This window comes from Vicugna pacos, chromosome X, assembly GCF_048564905.1.
Source record: "Vicugna pacos chromosome X, VicPac4, whole genome shotgun sequence".
Classification (NCBI taxonomy): Eukaryota; Metazoa; Chordata; class Mammalia; order Artiodactyla; family Camelidae; genus Vicugna; species Vicugna pacos.
Genome location: NC_133023.1, coordinates 49,711,791 through 49,730,116, shown reverse-complemented (window position 1 = coordinate 49,730,116; position 18,326 = coordinate 49,711,791). Strand labels below are relative to the sequence as shown.

General features: G+C 34.6%; 1 protein-coding gene across 1 annotated transcript in view; it reads right to left on the bottom strand.

Moving 5' to 3' along the window:
• The window catches only part of ZC3H12B (zinc finger CCCH-type containing 12B), a 44,907-nt gene extending 32,010 nt beyond the window's left edge, over positions 1–12,897 (bottom strand). Inside the window, exon 1 of the mRNA XM_031675200.2 lies at positions 12,290–12,897. Coding sequence (XP_031531060.1) covers positions 12,290–12,897 — 608 coding nt within the window. The remainder of the gene's footprint in view (positions 1–12,289) is intronic.
• Positions 12,898–18,326: the final 5,429 nt, after the last annotated feature.

Genomic DNA, 18,326 nt, shown 5'->3' with positions numbered 1-18,326 from the left:
TCAAGAATAAACTGAACACTTCAACAATCTGATGACTAGAAAGGAAATAGAAATAGCAATTAAAAACTTCCCTACAAATAAAAGTCCAGGACCGGACGGCTTCACTGGGGAATTCTACCAAACATACAAAGAAGAACACATACCAGTCCATCTCAAAGTCTTCCAGACGATTGAAAAGGAGGGAATACTCCCAAACTCATTCTATGAAGCCACCATCATCCTGATATCAAAACCAGGCAAAGACACTACAAAAAAAAAAGAATTATAGGCCAATATCACTGATGAACATATACGCCAAAATCCTCACCAAAATTTTAGCAAATAGAATCCAACAACACATAAAAAAGATTATACATCATGACCAAGTGGGGTTCATCCCAGGGACACAAGGCTGGTTCAACATACGCAAATCAATCAATGTAATACATCACATCAACAAGAGAAAGGACAAAAATCACATGATCATCTCAATCGATGCAGAAAAAGCATTTGATAAAATTCAACACCCATTTATGATAAAAACTGTCGCCAAAGTGGGTATAGAGGGAACATATCTCAACATAATAAAAGCTATATATGCCAAACCTTCAGCCAGCATAGTTCTCAACGGTGAAATACTCACAAGCTTCCCACTAAAATCTGGGACAAGACAAAGATGTCCACTATCACCACTCCTATTCAACATAGTCCTGGAAATCCTAGCCACAGCATTCAGGCAAGAGAAAGAAATAAAAGGGGATCCAAATTGGAAATGAAGTGGTAAAAGTGTCATTATATGCTGATGACATGTTACTATATATAGAAAACCCTAAAAGGTCCACACAAAAGCTACTAGAGCTGATTGAAAAATTCAGCAAGGTAGCAGATTAAAAAATTAATGTTCAAAAATCAGTTGCATTTCTTTACACTAATGATAAATCAACAGAAAAGAAAGTATAGAAACAATCCCCTTTAAAATAGCACCCAAAGTAATAAAATAACTGGGAATAAATCTAACCAAGGAGGTGAAAGAATTATACACAGAAAACTATAAACCATTGATGAAGGAAATTAAAGAAGACTTTAAAAAATGGAAAGATATTCCATGCTCTTGGATTGGAAGAATCAATATTTTTAAAATGGTCACACTGCCCATGGCAATCTACAGATTTAATGCAATCCCTATCCAATTACCCAGGACATATTTCACAGAACTAGAACAAATCATAATAAAATTTATATGGAACCATCAAAGACCTAGAATTGCTAAAGCATTACTGAAGAGAAAGAAAGAGGCTGGAGGAATAACTCTCCCAGACTTCAGACAATACTATAGAGCTACAGTCATCAAGACAGCATGGTATTGGTACCAAAACAGACATATGGACTAATGGAACAGATTAGAGAGCCTAGAAATGAACCCACAAACTTTTGGTCAACTCATCTTCGACAAAGGAAGCAAGAATATACAATGGAATAAAGACAGTCTCTTCAGCAAATGTTGTTGGGAAAACTGGACAGCAGCATATAAAACAATGAATCTAGAACACTCCCTTACACCATATACAAAAATCAACTTTAAATGGATTAAAGACTTAAACATAAGCCAAGATACAATAAACCTCCTAGAGGAAAACATAGGCAAAACAGTATCTGACATACATCTCAGAAATTTTCTCCTAGAAAAAATAAACGCAAGAATAAACAAATGGGACTTTATGAAACTTACAGCTTCTGCACAGCAAAGGAAACCAGAAGTAAAACAAGAAGAAAACCTACGGAATGGGAGAAAATTTTTGCAAGTGAAACCGACAAAGGCTTGATCTCCAGAATATATAAGTAGCTCATACGACTCAATAAGAAAAAAACAAACAACCCAATCCAAAAAATGGGCAGAAGACCTAAAGAAGCAATTCTCCAAGGAAGACATACAAATCATCAAAAAGCACATGAAAAAATGCTCAATATCACTAATTAGCAGAGAAATGCGAATCAAAACTACAATGAGGTATCACCTCACACCAGTCAGAATGGCCGTCATTCAAAAATCCAAAAATGACAAATGCTGGAGTGGCTGTGGAGAAAGAAGCACCCTCCTACACTGCTGGTGGGAATGCAGTTTGTTGCAGCCACTATGGAAAACAGTGTGGAGATTCTTCAAAGGACTCGGAATAGACTTACTATATGACCCAGGAATCCCACTCCTGGGCTTGTATCCAGAAGGAAATCTACTTCAGTATGTCACCTGCACCCCAATGTTCATAGCAGCACTATTTGCAATAGCGAAAACTTGGAAACAGCCTAAATGTCCATCAACAGGTGACTGGATAAAGAAGAAGTGTTATATTTATACAATGGAATACTACTCAGCCATAAAACCCGACAACATAATGCCATTTGCAGCAACATGGATGCTCCTAGAGAATGTCATTCTAAGTGAAGTAAGCCAGAAAGAGAAAGAAAAATACCATATGAGATCGCTCATATTTGGAATCTCAAAAAACAAAAACAAAAGAAACAAATAAAACAAAGCATAAATACAGGACAGAAATAGACTCGTGGACAGAGAATACAGGCTTGTGGTTACCAGGGTGCTAGAGGGTGGGAAGGGATAGACTGGGATTTCAAAATTGTAGAATAGATAAACAAGATTACAGTGTATATCACAGGGAAATATGCACAAAATGTTACGATAAATCACAGAGAAAAAAAATGTGACAATGAGGTTGTATATGTCCATGAATGACTGAAAAATTATGCTGAACACTGGAATTTGACACAACATTGTAAAATGATTATAAATCAATAAAAATGTTAAAAAATATAATAAAATAAAAAAAACAAAAAGACACATGCCCCTCAATATTCATAGCAGCAACATGGATGGATCTGAAGATCATCATTCTAAGTGAAGTGGACCAGAAAGAGAAAGAAAAATGCCATATGATATCTCTTACGTGAGGAATCTTAAAAAGAAATAATAATAAGGACCGAAATGAACTACTTATTATGTATAACTTAAATGATTTATTTCTTGAATATATGTAAGTGCATTTGGCTGTCCTTTATGATTGGTTTACCACATTCTGTTGATTCTTATTTTGTGGTTGGCTTTATTCCTTTGATTACTATGTAAGTTTAAACAGCTAAAGCTCTAATCTGTTCTTAGAAACAATGATCAGTACATATATGTAAACTAAAAACTAAAAAAAAGTGCAGTATATTGTATATATGTATTTACATGCAATATAATTTATATGTACAGTCAAACTGCAATAATTCTACCTAATAAATCTTACAAAGGTAAAAAAAAAAGCTCATCTAAAAAGCAATATAAAGTCTAAAAGCTGTGACTCACAGGGTGTCTTACTGACAATACAGCTCACTATATTCTGTAAACTGGTTTAGATATGTCTCGTGATCTAGTTTTCAAGCCAAATTGTGCCTAGCAGATGGGTCACTGGCCTCTCCCTGTGCACTTTTGTTTTGATAGGTTTCAAATATTTGGGCTTTTCCCAGCTTAACAAAGAATGTGGTGGAATTTACATCTGAAAACCTTAATTCCACTGAAATGGATTTTTCCTCCCAAAGGAGACAGCTCTCAGAATGAACATACCTTTAGGATCTTAGTATATATCAATATGTGAATCACAGGTACACCACTATTGCAAGTGTTAAACAAAAACTATTCATGACAAATAAAAAGAATTATGATTTCAATGCAGCCTCATCCAACATGCTGAGGAACAACAGGTGTTAATATGTAGTTTGTCTAAATACTGATCTCATGATAAATTACAGTAGCCAATGGCGATTAAAAAACAAATTTAGATTTACTAGCACTAAAAATTCATAAACATTATAATAGTGGATGCATCAATTTATACTTCCACCAACAGTGTACATAGTTTACCTCTTCTCAAAATTCTTATTGAAGTTTGTCATTTGTATACATTTTATTAATAGCCATTTTGGTTGCTGTGAGATTATATTCCATTCTGGTTTTGATTTATGTTTCTTAATGAATAACAATGTTATGTTTCTATGTATGTGCATGAAAATCATCCACAAGTCTCATTTTGAAAATTTTCCATGAAGATCTTTCAACTGTTTTTAAGTTGGTGTTTTGTTTTTTAAATATTAAGTCTATTTTGATATATTATGGATATTAATATCTTGTTGGTTTCATTGTCTGAAATTTTTCCTTCTATTCTGTCTGTTATCATATCTCTTGTTGAAGATTTCTTTGCTCTGCAAAAGGTTTTGCACTTCACACTTATACAAGAATTAGAATCCCTGTTTCGCATAGTACATCTATTTTTTCCTTAGTAACCTAAAAACTGTAATTGTTACCTTTCACTTTTTTTAATTTGGAGACAGATCAAAAATAAACATTGCCATGATTTATCTCAAAGTCAAAAAAAAATTCATAAACAGACAATGGCACTGAACTTTGACAATGTGAAATGTGATTGCAGAATAAATGGACTCATCAGTAAACTTCCTAGTCAGACAAAGGAAGAGATGGTAACAAGGACACAATTGGCAATTTTAGAAAAATCATGTAGTCCATTATGAACTATTTTAACATGCTTCTAAAAATAAGGTTTAGTGCTGGTTTTTTGCTTTGTTTAAATTACATGAAGTGTCTTTAATATAGTGAAGGAGCTACTACGGGAGACAAAAATTCATCTTCCAATTAGCATGACAGTTTGCTATTGGCACAGACCAGATATGTTGAAACTAATTATCTTGGTAATTAATCTCTTCATTATTCCATACAAATAAAAAGAACCATAAAGTGTCCTTTATAACCAGCAATCCTTGAACAGAACTCCAAAGACAAGGATGATCTTATATTACCATGAAGTCAAAGTTCTCAAAGAAGTCCTGGGTTCTTCTCATACCCACCTCCAAAACAACCCTTAAGGAATGGTAGGCTTTGGAAAATAGGCCCAATCTAAAGTGTTTTGGGTTACCTGGTCTGGTAGAAAATTGATTTTGGCAGATTCGATAACTTTTCCTCTCTAGAATCACTCTAGTTTATGCCTATTAGGAGGGGAGCAAAGTTACCTTTGGCTTTTTGAACATAGAAATCACCCTCTGCTTTTAACAGAGAAATCATCCTCCATTTTTCGCTGCCCACAGCATCATTCTGATTACTGGAATATTATGAACAGGTCATTTAACTTTCTTGTTACTATGCTTCTAGTTTCCCCTTATTATAACAGGGGAGTTGACTAGCCTGTTTTACACAGCTTATGATGATGTTGTGATTTTTAAAATGATACTTGAAAGAGGGGGAGATCAGGATGGCAGAGTAGGAGGGTGTTGAGCTCACCTCCCCCCCAACACATCAAATATATATCTACATGTGGAGCAACTCTCCACATGAATATAAACTGGAGGCTGGCAGAAAGGCTCTTCTTCAACCAAGGCTGTAAAGAAAGATCAACATGGAGTCAGGCAGGAAGAGAGGAGAAGTGATCAGGTCAGGACCCACACCACATGCAGGGGACATGGAAGAGGAGGATGAAAGCAGGGGCTTTCCCTAGGGAATGAAGGATTCTAGCCACATATTAAGCATCCCAGCCCTGGGGTCCAACACTGGAAATATCAGTTTCCTTAGCTGGTTTGAAAACCAGTAGGACTAACTAGAGGGGTTGTGAGAAACTGAGGCTGCAGTCATGAAGAGCCTGCACACACATTTGCTTACTCCCAGGAACAAGGTGAAGGAATCATACTGAAAACACCCTGGGGCTCTGGCTGGTTTCCTGTGACTGCACCAGTGTGCTCCCCAGCCCTCACCTGTCTACTGTTTCTCTCCTTTTGCTCCAGCTCTGCTCTCCACTAGGGTGGAGGTACTGTTGCTTCGGGGAGAGCACACATCTAGAGGTAATGGGACTAGCTTGGACCCGACCCTCAAGGCTTGTACTGCAGCGCCTTGGGCCTCAACTCCATGCCCAACAGGATGGTGACAACCATTGAGCATAGGAGAAGCCCCAGCTCACACTTGGCTCTCGTTCTAACCACCCTCTTATCCAGCCCTACCTCCAACAAAGTTGGTAGCTTTCAGCACACTCCCAGTGAGGATGTAACCTGTACTCACTTCAGATCCAACTCTCTCACCAAAGCCAATGGGCACACACAGACTGCATAAAGACACTCCCACACACCCTTCAAGATCAGGATAAGTAATATTTTCACCTAATTCTATAGAGACAGAGAAAGTGAAACAAAATGAGAAGACAAAGAAGCATGTTTCAAGTGAAAGAAAATGGACTCTTCAAAAAACCACTAATAAAACAAAGTTAAATAATTTATCAGATAGAATTCAAAGCATTAGTACTAAGAATGCTAAATTAACTTGGGAAAAGAATAGATAAACACAGTGATAATTTTAACAAGGAACTAAAAATATAAAAAAAGAACCAATCAGAGCTGAAGAACACGATAACTGAAATGAAAAACATACCAGAAGGAATTAACAGGAGACTAGGTGATACAGGAGAATACATAAGTGATCTGAAAGATAGAATAATGGAAATCACCCAATCAGAACAGTAAAACAAAAAACAAATTTTTAAATTTGAGAATAGTTTACGGGAACTCTGGGACAACATCATAATAACATTTGCGTCATAGCAGTCCCAGAAAGATAAGAGAGAGAAAAGGTAGGTAGAGAATATATTTGATAAAATTATTACTGAAACCTTCCAGAAGAAGAAATCTCCAGGTACAGGAATCACAAAGAGTACCAAACAAGATGAACCCAAAAAGATACATTCCAAGACATGTCATAATTAAAATGGCAAATGTTAAAGAGAGAATTTTAAAGGCAGCAAGAGAAAAACAGAGTCACATACACAGGAACTCCCCCAAAGCTATCAGCTGATCATTCTGCAGAAGCTTCACAAGATAGAAGGGAGTGGCTTGATATATTCAAAGTCTTAAAAGGGAACAAAATGCATCCTTGGATACTGAACCCAGCAAAGTTATAATTCAGAATTGAAGAAGAGATAAAGCACTTCTCAGACAAGAAAACCTAAGAGTGTATCAATACTAAACTGATCTTAAAAGAAATGGAAAAGGGTCTTCTCTAAGTGGAAGAGAAAAGGTAAGAAGTAAGAATTTATAGGAAAGGAAAAATCCAACCAGCAAAGGCAAATACATGGCAAACATTGTGGATCAACCACTTACATAAGAAAGTATGAGATTAAAAGACAACAATTGTAAAATCAACTATAACTATAATAAACAGTTAAAGAACACACATGAAGATGTGAAATATGACATCAAAAACACAAAATGTGGAGGAGAATATAAAATGTAGATTTTTTAGAATGTGTTAAAACTTAAATGACTACCAGTTTAAAACAAATAGACAGTTATAGGTCAACATATACAGACCCCATGGTAACTACAAATAAAAAGCCTATAATAGATATACAAAAACTAGAGAGAAAAGAACACAAGCATATCACTAAAGAAAATCATCAAACCACAAGAAAATGAAAGGAACAGGGAAGTACACAATCAGAAAACAAGTAACAAAATGACAATAAGTACATACTTATCAGTAATCACTTTAAATGTCAATGGATTAATGCTCCAATCAAAAGATATTATATGTACAAAACTCTAAAGACTCCACCAAAGCTAACAGAATTAATAAAAGAATTCAGTAAAGTACAAGATTAATATACAGAAATATGTTGCTTTTCTATACGCTAATAATCAAGAAAGAGAAAACAGGAAAAAATATCATTTAAAATTGCTTTAAAAAGAATAAAATACATAGGAGTAAACTTAACCAAGGGGAGGAATGACCTATACTCTGAAAACTGTAAGTCAATGATGCAAGAAACTGAAGATGATACAAATAAATGGAAAGATATCTCATATTAATAGATTGGAAGAATTAATATTGTTAAAATGACCATGCTACCCAAGGCAATCTACAGATACAATGCAATTTCTATCAAAAATACAAAGGGCATTTTTCACATAACTAGAGCAAATAATTTTAAAATTTGTATGGAAGCACAAAAGACCCCAAATAGCCAAAACAATCTTGAGAAATAAAAACAGAGCTGGAAGAATCATGCTTTCTGAACTCAGACTATACTACAAAGCTACAGTGATTAAAAAAACAGTATGGTAATGAGGGGGAGGGTATAGCTCAAGTGGTGGAGTGCATGCTTAGCATGCATGAGGTCCTGAGTTAAATCCCAGTGTCTCCTCTAAAAATAAAACAAACAAACAAACAAACAAACATAACTACCTTCCCCTTCAAAAAAAATATATGGTACCAGTTCACAAACAGACATAGATAATTGGAACAGAATAGAGAGCCCAGAAAGAAACCTTACACACTTATGGTCAATTAATCTATGACAAAGGAGGCAAAAATATTCAATGGACAGATACTAACTACTATATATAAAATAGATAAACAACAAGGTCTTGCTGTATAGTACAGGTAACTATATTCAATATCTTGCAAAAAACTATAATAAAAATAATATATTTGTATCACTGAATCACTGTGCTGTACACCAGAAACTAACACATTTTAAATCAACTATACTTCAATAATAATAAAAAATATATACAACAGAGAAAAGACAGTCTCTTCAGTTCATGATGTTGGGAAAACTGGACAGCTATGTGCAAAAGAATAAAATTAGAACATTTTCTTCCACCATATACAAAAATAAACTCAAAATGAATTAAAGACCTAAATGCAAGACTGGAAACCATAAAATTGCTAGAAGAAAATACAAGCAAAAAGAACTCCCTTTGACCCTAACTGCAACAATTTTTTTTTTGGATCTGTCTCCTAAAGTAAAGGAAATAAAAACAAAAAATAAATAAATGACACCTAATTAGACTTAAAAGCCATCACACAAAAAAGGAAAACTTCAACAAAATGGAAAGACAGCATACTGAATGGGAGAAAATATTTGCTAATTATATGACTGATAAGGAGTTAATGTCCATAATATATAAACAGCTCATATAACTCAATATAAAAAAACAGCCTGCTTAAAAAATGGACAGAGCACCTGAATGATATTTCTCCAAGGAAGACATACAGATGGCCAACAGTCACATGAAAAGATACTCAACATTGCTAATCATCAGGGAAATGCAAATCAAAACCACAGTGAGACAACACCTCACAACTGTCAGAATGGCTGTTGTTAAAAAGACCACAAAAAATAACAAATATTGGTGAGGATGTGGAGAAAAGGGAACCCTAGTGTATTGTTGGTGGGAATGTAAACTGGTGCAGCTATTATAAAAATAGTAGGGGGTTCTTCAAAAAACTAAAAATAGAACTACCATATGATCCACCTAGTCCACTTCTGGGTATATATCTGAAGAAAACAAAAGCACTAATTAAAAAAAATATGCACCCCAATATTCAGAAGCAACATTATTCACAATAGCCAAGATATGGAAGCAAATTTGATGTCCATCAACAGATAATTGGATAAAGAAGCTGTGGTATATGTACAATGCAATATTACTCAGCCATAAAAAATAATTAAATTTTGCCATTTGTAACAACGTGGATCTGGAGAGTATTATGCTTAGTGAAATAAGTATGACAGAGAAAGGCAAATACTGTATGCTATAATTTATATATGAAATCTAAAAAATAAAATAAACGAATGCATGTAACACAGCAGAAACAGTCTCACAGATATAGAGAACGAAGTAGTGGTTACTAGTGGAAAGAGGGAGGGGGAGGAGCAAAATAAGGATAGGAGATTAAGAGGTACAAAGTACTATCTATAAAATAAATAAGATATAAGAATATATTGTACAGCACTGGGAATACAGTCAATAATTTAGAATAACTTTAAATGTAGTATAATCTATAAAATATTCAATCAAAATGTTGTGTGCTTGAAACTAATATAGTACTGTAAATCAACAAAACTTTAATAAAAAATAAAAATAAAACATTTGAAAAAAGATTTCTATACATTTATACCCTGCTACTAGAAACTATGTCAAATATTCTTAGAAACACTAATGGCCACATACTACTGCATGATATTGCAGGAGCATTGGAGTCACATTCTGGTTTTAATATAAACTTTGCCATTTATTACTTGGACAATTAACCTCTGAATTTGAGTTTGCTCATCTGTAAAAATGAACATAATTACTCCATTTTTGTAGTGTTTTTAGTGAGGATTAAATCATATATTCAAAGTACCTGGCAGAGAATAGATATTTATAAATATTAGCTTCATTTCATTCATTTGAAGCCAGAGGATTTAAGTCAAGTCCTCACTTTGTTATATTTATATATTTTATTTATATATTAACTATAGCAAATAACCTCAGGGAATTCATTTAACCTTGCTGAGCTCTAGTTTTCTCATCTGTAAAATAAAGTTGTTATGAAGATTAAATAGAACTAACAGGGGTTGGGGTTTAGCTCAGTGGTAGAGTGCATGCTTAGAATGCGCAAGTTCCTAGATTCAATCCCTAGTACTTCCATTAAAAAAAAAAACCTCCAAAAAAGGCTAAATAGAACTATATATTGAAATGTACCTCCAGATTGTCTGCTAAGCAACTCCTGCATACAGCAATAGTATGGTTCATAAGACTTGCCTTATCCCCAGGGATGTGGGAGCATCAAATACTGTGCTATGTTCTGTGAGGAAACAAGGGAGGCATAAAATAAGGTCCTTGCCCTCAAAGACAATGGGATAATCAAATTAAAAACTTGTGAGTCTAAGGCTTTTTACTTTGTTCTGATTGTTTACAGTCTAAGAATTCCAGTGAGTTCATCAAGCAATGGTGGACTTAAGAAGAAGTAGGCTCCTGATCACTGGCAATTTTTCAACTGAAGTTGGGTGACAACTCATTCTTAAGGTTATATGGCATGAGATAAAAAATTATATGACACACTGTACAGCACAGGGAAATATATACAAGATCTTTTGGTAGCTCACAGTGAAAAAATATAACAATGAATATATGTAAGTTCATGTATAATTGAAAAATTGTGCTCTATGCTGGAATTTGACACAACACTGTAAAATGACTAAAACTCAGTAAAAATGTTAAAAAATAAATAAATAAAAAATAAATAAATGGAATCATATGAAAACAAACAAAAATTATATGATACAGTGTTGAATAAAGTATGAAGGCACTCTTGGTTCTGTATCACTTTCCTATTGCTGCTATAACAAATTATGACATATTTAGTGGCTTAAAATAACACCAGTTTGTTCTCTTATAGTTCAGGATGTCAGAAGTCTAAAATCAAGGTGTTGGCAAGGCTCTGTTCTTTTTCCAGTCTTCAGGGAAGAATCTATTTCCTTGCCCTTTTCAGTTTCTGGAGGTTGCCCACATACCTTGGCTCATATCCCCTTTCTTACATCACTCCAATCTCTTGTTTCTGTCACCACATTGCATTTTGATCCCGCTGCCTCCTTCTCTCTTATATGAACCCTTGTGATTACATTGAGCCCATCTTAATAATATAGGATAATTTCTCCTATCTCAAGATCCTTAGCTTAATCATATCTTTGAAGTCCCTTTTACCATGTAAGATAACATAGTCTCAGATTCCAGGGATTAGGATTTGGATGTCTTATTATTATTATATATTATTCAGCCTACCATGGGTACTACAGCTCAGAGACAATGATTGGGATCAAAAAAGTCAGGGTGCTTGTGGAGATAGTATACCTTGAAGGGCATGAAGATAAGAAGGTGGTCACGTCTAGGCTGGGAAATGTCATGAACACATGCATTGGGGGTATAAATAATCATAATTTACATGGAGATGGTTAAAGAGATTGATATAAATGCAGTGAAGTGTGAGAGATGCAATTCAATGGGAGGAGAGAAAGGTCAGATCACAAAGTCAGGCAAAGGGGTCCAAATTTGGTAGAATGTCAATTGGGAATTACTGCAAATTCCCAAGTAAGTCCACATGTAACATTATAAAAGCAGGATTTTCAGGATGATCCGTTTAGTCAAGTGGAGGTGGGAGAAGGGACCACAGAAGGAACAAATGCTAAATGGTTACATCTCCTCTAAAGCATCACTGATTTGTATTTGACTGTACTTTCAGAACATCTGAAAACAAGATGGCAACAATTTCAAAGGAGAGAGAAAAAGCCAGGCATGATCATTTTAGCCTTTGTCCACCTATAGGAGCATAAGCCACAGACAACAACCAAGAGGCTCTATTAGCCCTTTGTAAAGGAAGACAATTTCTATGAGCTCAGGGCAGTTTTAAAGAAACAGAAAGAAAATATATCAGTCTTACCTCATTGCCACATTACTTCCATCTATGACAACTGGCCTTAAATTGTCACTGTTGTCTATTTCATCTTCAAGAGACAGTTCAGGGCTTGCAATCTCTCTGCAGCTGGGCCCCCGAGGCACTAACAGACTCAAGTTGACCTGACCTTCCAAATCACCTTTGTTCCCAAGTCTGACAAGCTCTGCCAATACATCATTAATAAGTGATTCTGGACCCAGCTTGTTCAGTACTGATTGAATCTGTTCCTCTGCATAGCCCAGCTTTAAAGCAAAATCCATCTTGGCTTGGTATTCTTTTTCCAAGTCAAGCTTCCCATCCTGTAGAATGCTGCTCTGGGAGAAGCTTGGATGATCTAGGCAGGGTGATCTACATAGCTGGCGGTGTGGCTTAGAGGGGATCTCCTTCTTCTTCAACTGAACATTTCCAAGTTGGCAACTGTTGTCATTGCTGCTACTTTTAAGGATCATCTGTTCAGGGTCACTCTCAGAGCTCAACCACTCTTCAGAATCAGCATTACCCTGTTCTGTGCTGTCTTGCTTAGGCTGCTGCTTCTCTTCCTTGGAGGCACTCTTCTTCATTTTTGATGTTTCCACTGCAGCGGTGGCCGTCATCACGTTCAGTAGGCAGTCTGAGGTCTAATCAGCTCTTTTTCTTTTTAGCCTGCTTGGAAACCATGTACAGTGACATTCCTTGTGTAAAATGTGGTGGTAGTAATGGTGCAAGAGTTTGCTTGTTTCGTTTGTTATGTTCAGATGTTACCAGTTCCTACAAATAAACACACATACCATAATCATGCTTAGTAAAATTCTGGAAAAGCATTTAGAATACAGTGTTTTCTTCCTAAGGAACTACAGGCTGTCTGACATTATATTTTCTGCTTAAAATGATCAGGCCCTGGAAATTACATCAACGATTTTTTCAGATCAAAATATGAGACTGTAAAATCAACTGCAAGAAAAAAAAGCCTTAAAAAAAGCAAATACATGGAGCCTAAACAGCATGCTACTAAACAACCAATGGGTCACTGAAGAAATCAAAGAGAAAACTAAAAAAAAATCTGAAGACAAGTAAAAATGTAAACACAATGATACAAAATCTATGGGACTGCAGCAAAGCAGTTCTAAGAAGGAAGTTTATAGCAATACAATCCTACCTCAGGAAACAAGAACAATTTCAAGTAAATAATCAAACCTAAAAGAACAAACAAAGAAACAAAAAGAAGAACCAATAAAACCCAGAGTTAGTAGAAAGAAAGAAATAATAAAGATTAGAGCAGAAATAAATCAAATACAGACTAAAAAACAATAGAAAAAAAATCAATGAAACTAAGAGCTGGTTCTTTGAAAAGATATACAAAATTGGTAAAACTTTAGCCAGACTCATCAAGCAAAAGAGAGAGAGGGCCTAAATAAATAAAATCAGAAATGAAAGAGGAGATGTTACAACTGACAGCACAGAAATACAAAAGATCATAAGAAATTACTACAAATAATTATATGCCAATAAAATGGAAACCTAAAAGAAATGGATAAATTCTTAGTAACACAATCTCCCAAGAATAAAACAGGAATAAATAAAATATATGATCAGACCAATTGCTAGTAATAAAATTAAATCAGTAGTTGAAGTCCTCCCAAAAAACAAATGTCCAAGACCAGCTGGCTTCACAGGTAAATTCCAACAAACATTTTAAAAAGAGTTACCACCTCTCCTTCTCAAAGTATTCCAAAAATTGTAGAGAAAGGACTGTTTCCAAACTCATCTATGAGGCCAGCATTACCCTGATAAAACCAGACAGAGACAATGTAAAAAAAGAAAATTACAGGCCAACATCACTGATAAACATAAATGCAAAAATCTTCAACAAAATATTAGTACAACAAATTCAACAATGAATTAAAAGGTTCAAACACCATGAGCCAGTGGGATTTATCACAGGGATGCAAGGATTTTTCATTATCCACAAATTAATCAATGTGATATACCACATTAACAAACTGAAAAATAAAAATCATATGATCATCTCAATAGATGCAGGAAAAGCTTTTGACAAAGTTTAACATCTGTTTATGATAAAAACTCTCCAGGATGTGAGTATAGAAGGAACATAACTCAATGTAATAAAGGCCATATATACTACTATGGCCAATATCATACTCAACTGTGAGGAAAAAGACAAGGATGCCCACTCTCACCACTTTTATTCAACATAGTATTGGAAGTTCCAGCCACAGAAATTATACGAGAAAAAGAAATAGGATGAATCCAAATTGGAAAGGAAGAAGTAAAGCTTCTTGGACATGACATGATACTACATACAAAGAATTCTAAAGACTCCACCAAAAAGTCTGTTAGAACTAATAAATGAATTCAGTGAAGTTGCAGGATAAAAAATTAATATAAAGAAATATGCAGTGTTTCTATACACTAAAAACCATCTATCAGAAAGAGAAATTAACAAAATAATCCCATTTACAATTGCATCAAAAAGAATAAAATACCTAGGAATAAATTTAACCAAGGCAGTGAAAGATCTGTACTCTGAAAACTATAAGACATTGATGAAAGAAATTGAAGACAACATAGACAAATGGAAAGATATACCTTGCTCATGGATGGGAAGAATTAATATTGTTAAAATGCCCATACTGTACAAAGCAATCTACAGACTCAGTGCAATCACTATCAACACATCAATGGCATTTTTCACAGAACCAGAACAAATAATTCTAAAAAGTATATGGAACCACAAAAGGCCTCGAATAGCCAAAGTAATTTTGAGAAAAAAAGAACAAAGCTGGAGATATCACATTCCCTGAAATAAAACTACACTACAAACCTACAGTAAATAAAACAGTATGGTATTGATATAAAAAACAAACATGTAGATCAATAGAACAGAATGGAGAGCCCAGAAACAAACCCATGCTAATATGGTCAATTAATTTATGACAAAAGAGACAAGAATATAAATGTGAAAAAGTCAGTCTCTTTAATAAATGTTTTTGGGAAAACTGGACAGCTACATGTAAAAGAATCAAACTAGACTAATATCTTACACAATAGACAAAAATAAATTCAAAATGGATTAAAGATGTAAATGTAAGACCTGAAACCATAAAACTACCAGAAGAAAACACAGGCAGTACGCCCTTTGACATCAGTCTTAGCAACATTTTTTTTTGATCTGTCTCCTCAGGCAAGGGCAACAAAAGCAAAAATAAACAAATGAGACCACATCAGACTAAAAAATGCTTGCACTACAAAGGAAAGTATCAACAAATGAAGGGCAATCTCCCAAATAGGAGAAGATATTTGCAAATGATATAATTGATAAGAGCTTAATATCCAAAATATATAAAGAACTCATACAACTCAATAACAGCAACAGCAAGAACAACAACAACAAACCCCAAACAATGTGATTTAAAAAATGGGCATAGGATCTGAATGGACATTTCTCCAAAGAAGACATATTGATGCTCAATAGACACATGAAAAGGTACTCAATATCATTAATCATCAGGGAAATGCAAACCAAAGCCACAATATCACCTCACACATGTCAGAATGGCTATTGCCAAAAACATAAAAAATAATAGGTGTTGGTGAGAATGTGGAGAAACAGGAACCCTGATACACTATTGGTGGGAATGTAAATTGTTGCAACCATTATGGAAAATAGCATGCAGGTCCCTCAAAAAATTAAAAACAGAACTATCATATGGTCCAGGATTTCCACTTCTGGAAGCAAGCAAAAACACTAATTTGAAAAGATATATACATCGCTATGTTCATTGCAGCATTATTTACAGTAGTCATGACATAGAAGCAACTTAAGCATCTATCAATAGATGAATGGGTAAAAAGCTGTGATACACACACACACGCACACAATGGGATATTATTCAGCTATAAAAAAGAATGAAGTCTTGCCTTTGAGACAACCTGGGTGGTCCTAGAAGGTATTATGTTTTATGAAATAAGTCAGACAGAGAAAGACAAATACTAGATGTGGAATCCTAAAAACAAAACAAATAAATAAACAACAAAACAGAAAAAGACTTACAGATACAGAGAACAAACTGGCAGTTGCCAGGGGGTTGTGTGTGGCAGGGCTGAGGGGAGGGTATAACAGGTAAAGAGGTTAAGAGATACAAATTTTATAAAATAAATGTAACAGCGATGTAACATGCAGCACAAGGAATACAGTCAATAATACTGTAATAAGTTTATATGGTGACAGATGGTTACTAGAGTTTTCATGCTGATCATTTTGTAGTGTATTTAAATATCAAATCACTATGTTGTAAACCTGAAAGTAACATAATAGTGCACATAAACTATACATCAATAAAAATGATTGGACTCACCTTACATAAAAATATAGAGTCTCTAATTCTCTACTAATTCTAGACATAAAATTTTAAATATAGGCCTTAATTCCCACACACACCTGCAGAATTGAGGGCAGAACACCCCCCACAACAAAATCATAGATAAAGTTAACTGCTTATCAATACAACTTTGAAAAAAAGAAACGTGGCATTTCAACAGGGCACAGAGATATACATATCCTTGAAAGAACTATTTATTTCTTTCTGTCAGGTAACTTTTTCAGATACCACACCATATCTTTCTTGCTAATTTTGAGCTCCACTCCCGAAAAGGACAACTTCCCTAGCATTACCCTTTGGAAAATATCAGGGACTTCATCTACTGAGGAGACTGGAAAACTATGAAAATTGCTTTCAAACAACTGAAGCTGGCTACAGGGGTCACAAATAGAGACATGTGCTCCAGATAAGGAAAAAGTTTTGTGCACACTTATGAATTGTATCTGCAGCCTCTTTTATCTATTGTAATTGTATTTATTATGTTGTAAAAATGAGAAAATCAACTCAATTTGCATGAGAATCTAGAATATTTTAAAAGAATGTTAATTACAGAAGAGAATTAGGTGCAATTTTGTTTCTAAAATCCTCCTTTCAACTATGTCATCTGTCCCCGCAGGTATGAGTTCTAACCTGGCCAAAGTGTTTCCTATACTTACAGCTTCAGTTTCCTCATATGTAAAAAAATGATATGGATAGCTCACACAGTAAGGAAAGTGCTTAGAAAAGGGAACAAAATATAGTAGGTTCTCAACAGTTGTAAAAGAGTACAACAGACACCAACAGTAGTTTTTTTTTTAAGAAGACTAACAGTGAAGCAAGGCTGTAGAACTGTGAGCACTGACAATCTCTTCAGATAGCAGCTGTGCTCACTAATCTAAAACCAGACTATCTATGTAACCAGTAATAGGGTTTTCAAGTTACATTTAAATTCTATACATATAAATTAGAAGAAAAGTCACCAGTAGCTCTATCTAAGAATAATATGAATAACTGTATGCTTACATTAGTAGAGTCACATCTGGAAACAACACATGCATACAGAATTGACATCTCAGAACTGACATTGAGGCAGCTTCTCTAATGATTATACCATGACTTGTGACTTCAAATTTTTCCCTTGATGAATTAGCCAACACAAAGACACCTATTTCAGTGTCACTTTTGTCATTAATCTTTGTTATTTGAATTTTAAAGCCTATTTCCTTTATTTACTGTCTGACTTATATTTTATTCTCTCCAAAAGAATTCCTAGTGCACACATGAAATTGAAAAAAAAATTCCCCTGCATTTATTCAAAGCTCCAAAGTCACTTAAAAAAAACTGTTTATAAGATTAAATGTATATTTTCTTGGCAAAAGAGAGGTACCCATAAAAACAAGTTTGACTACTCTTAGCTAGCAGACCACAGAATGTTTTTCTCCTTCTCGAATATCTGGTATATTGCTCTATCCAAAACTTACATGGGTGTGATCATGTTTACCATGTCCATGTAGACACACAATAGTAAATTTAAACTCAGGAAAAATTCCACAACGTTAGAAATCCACATTGAAATGACTAGTTATTTTTGTGAAAATTTCCTACTCAATAACCTAATGTAGAAGAGAAGTAAATGACTTAACATACATAAACTTGGATTTACC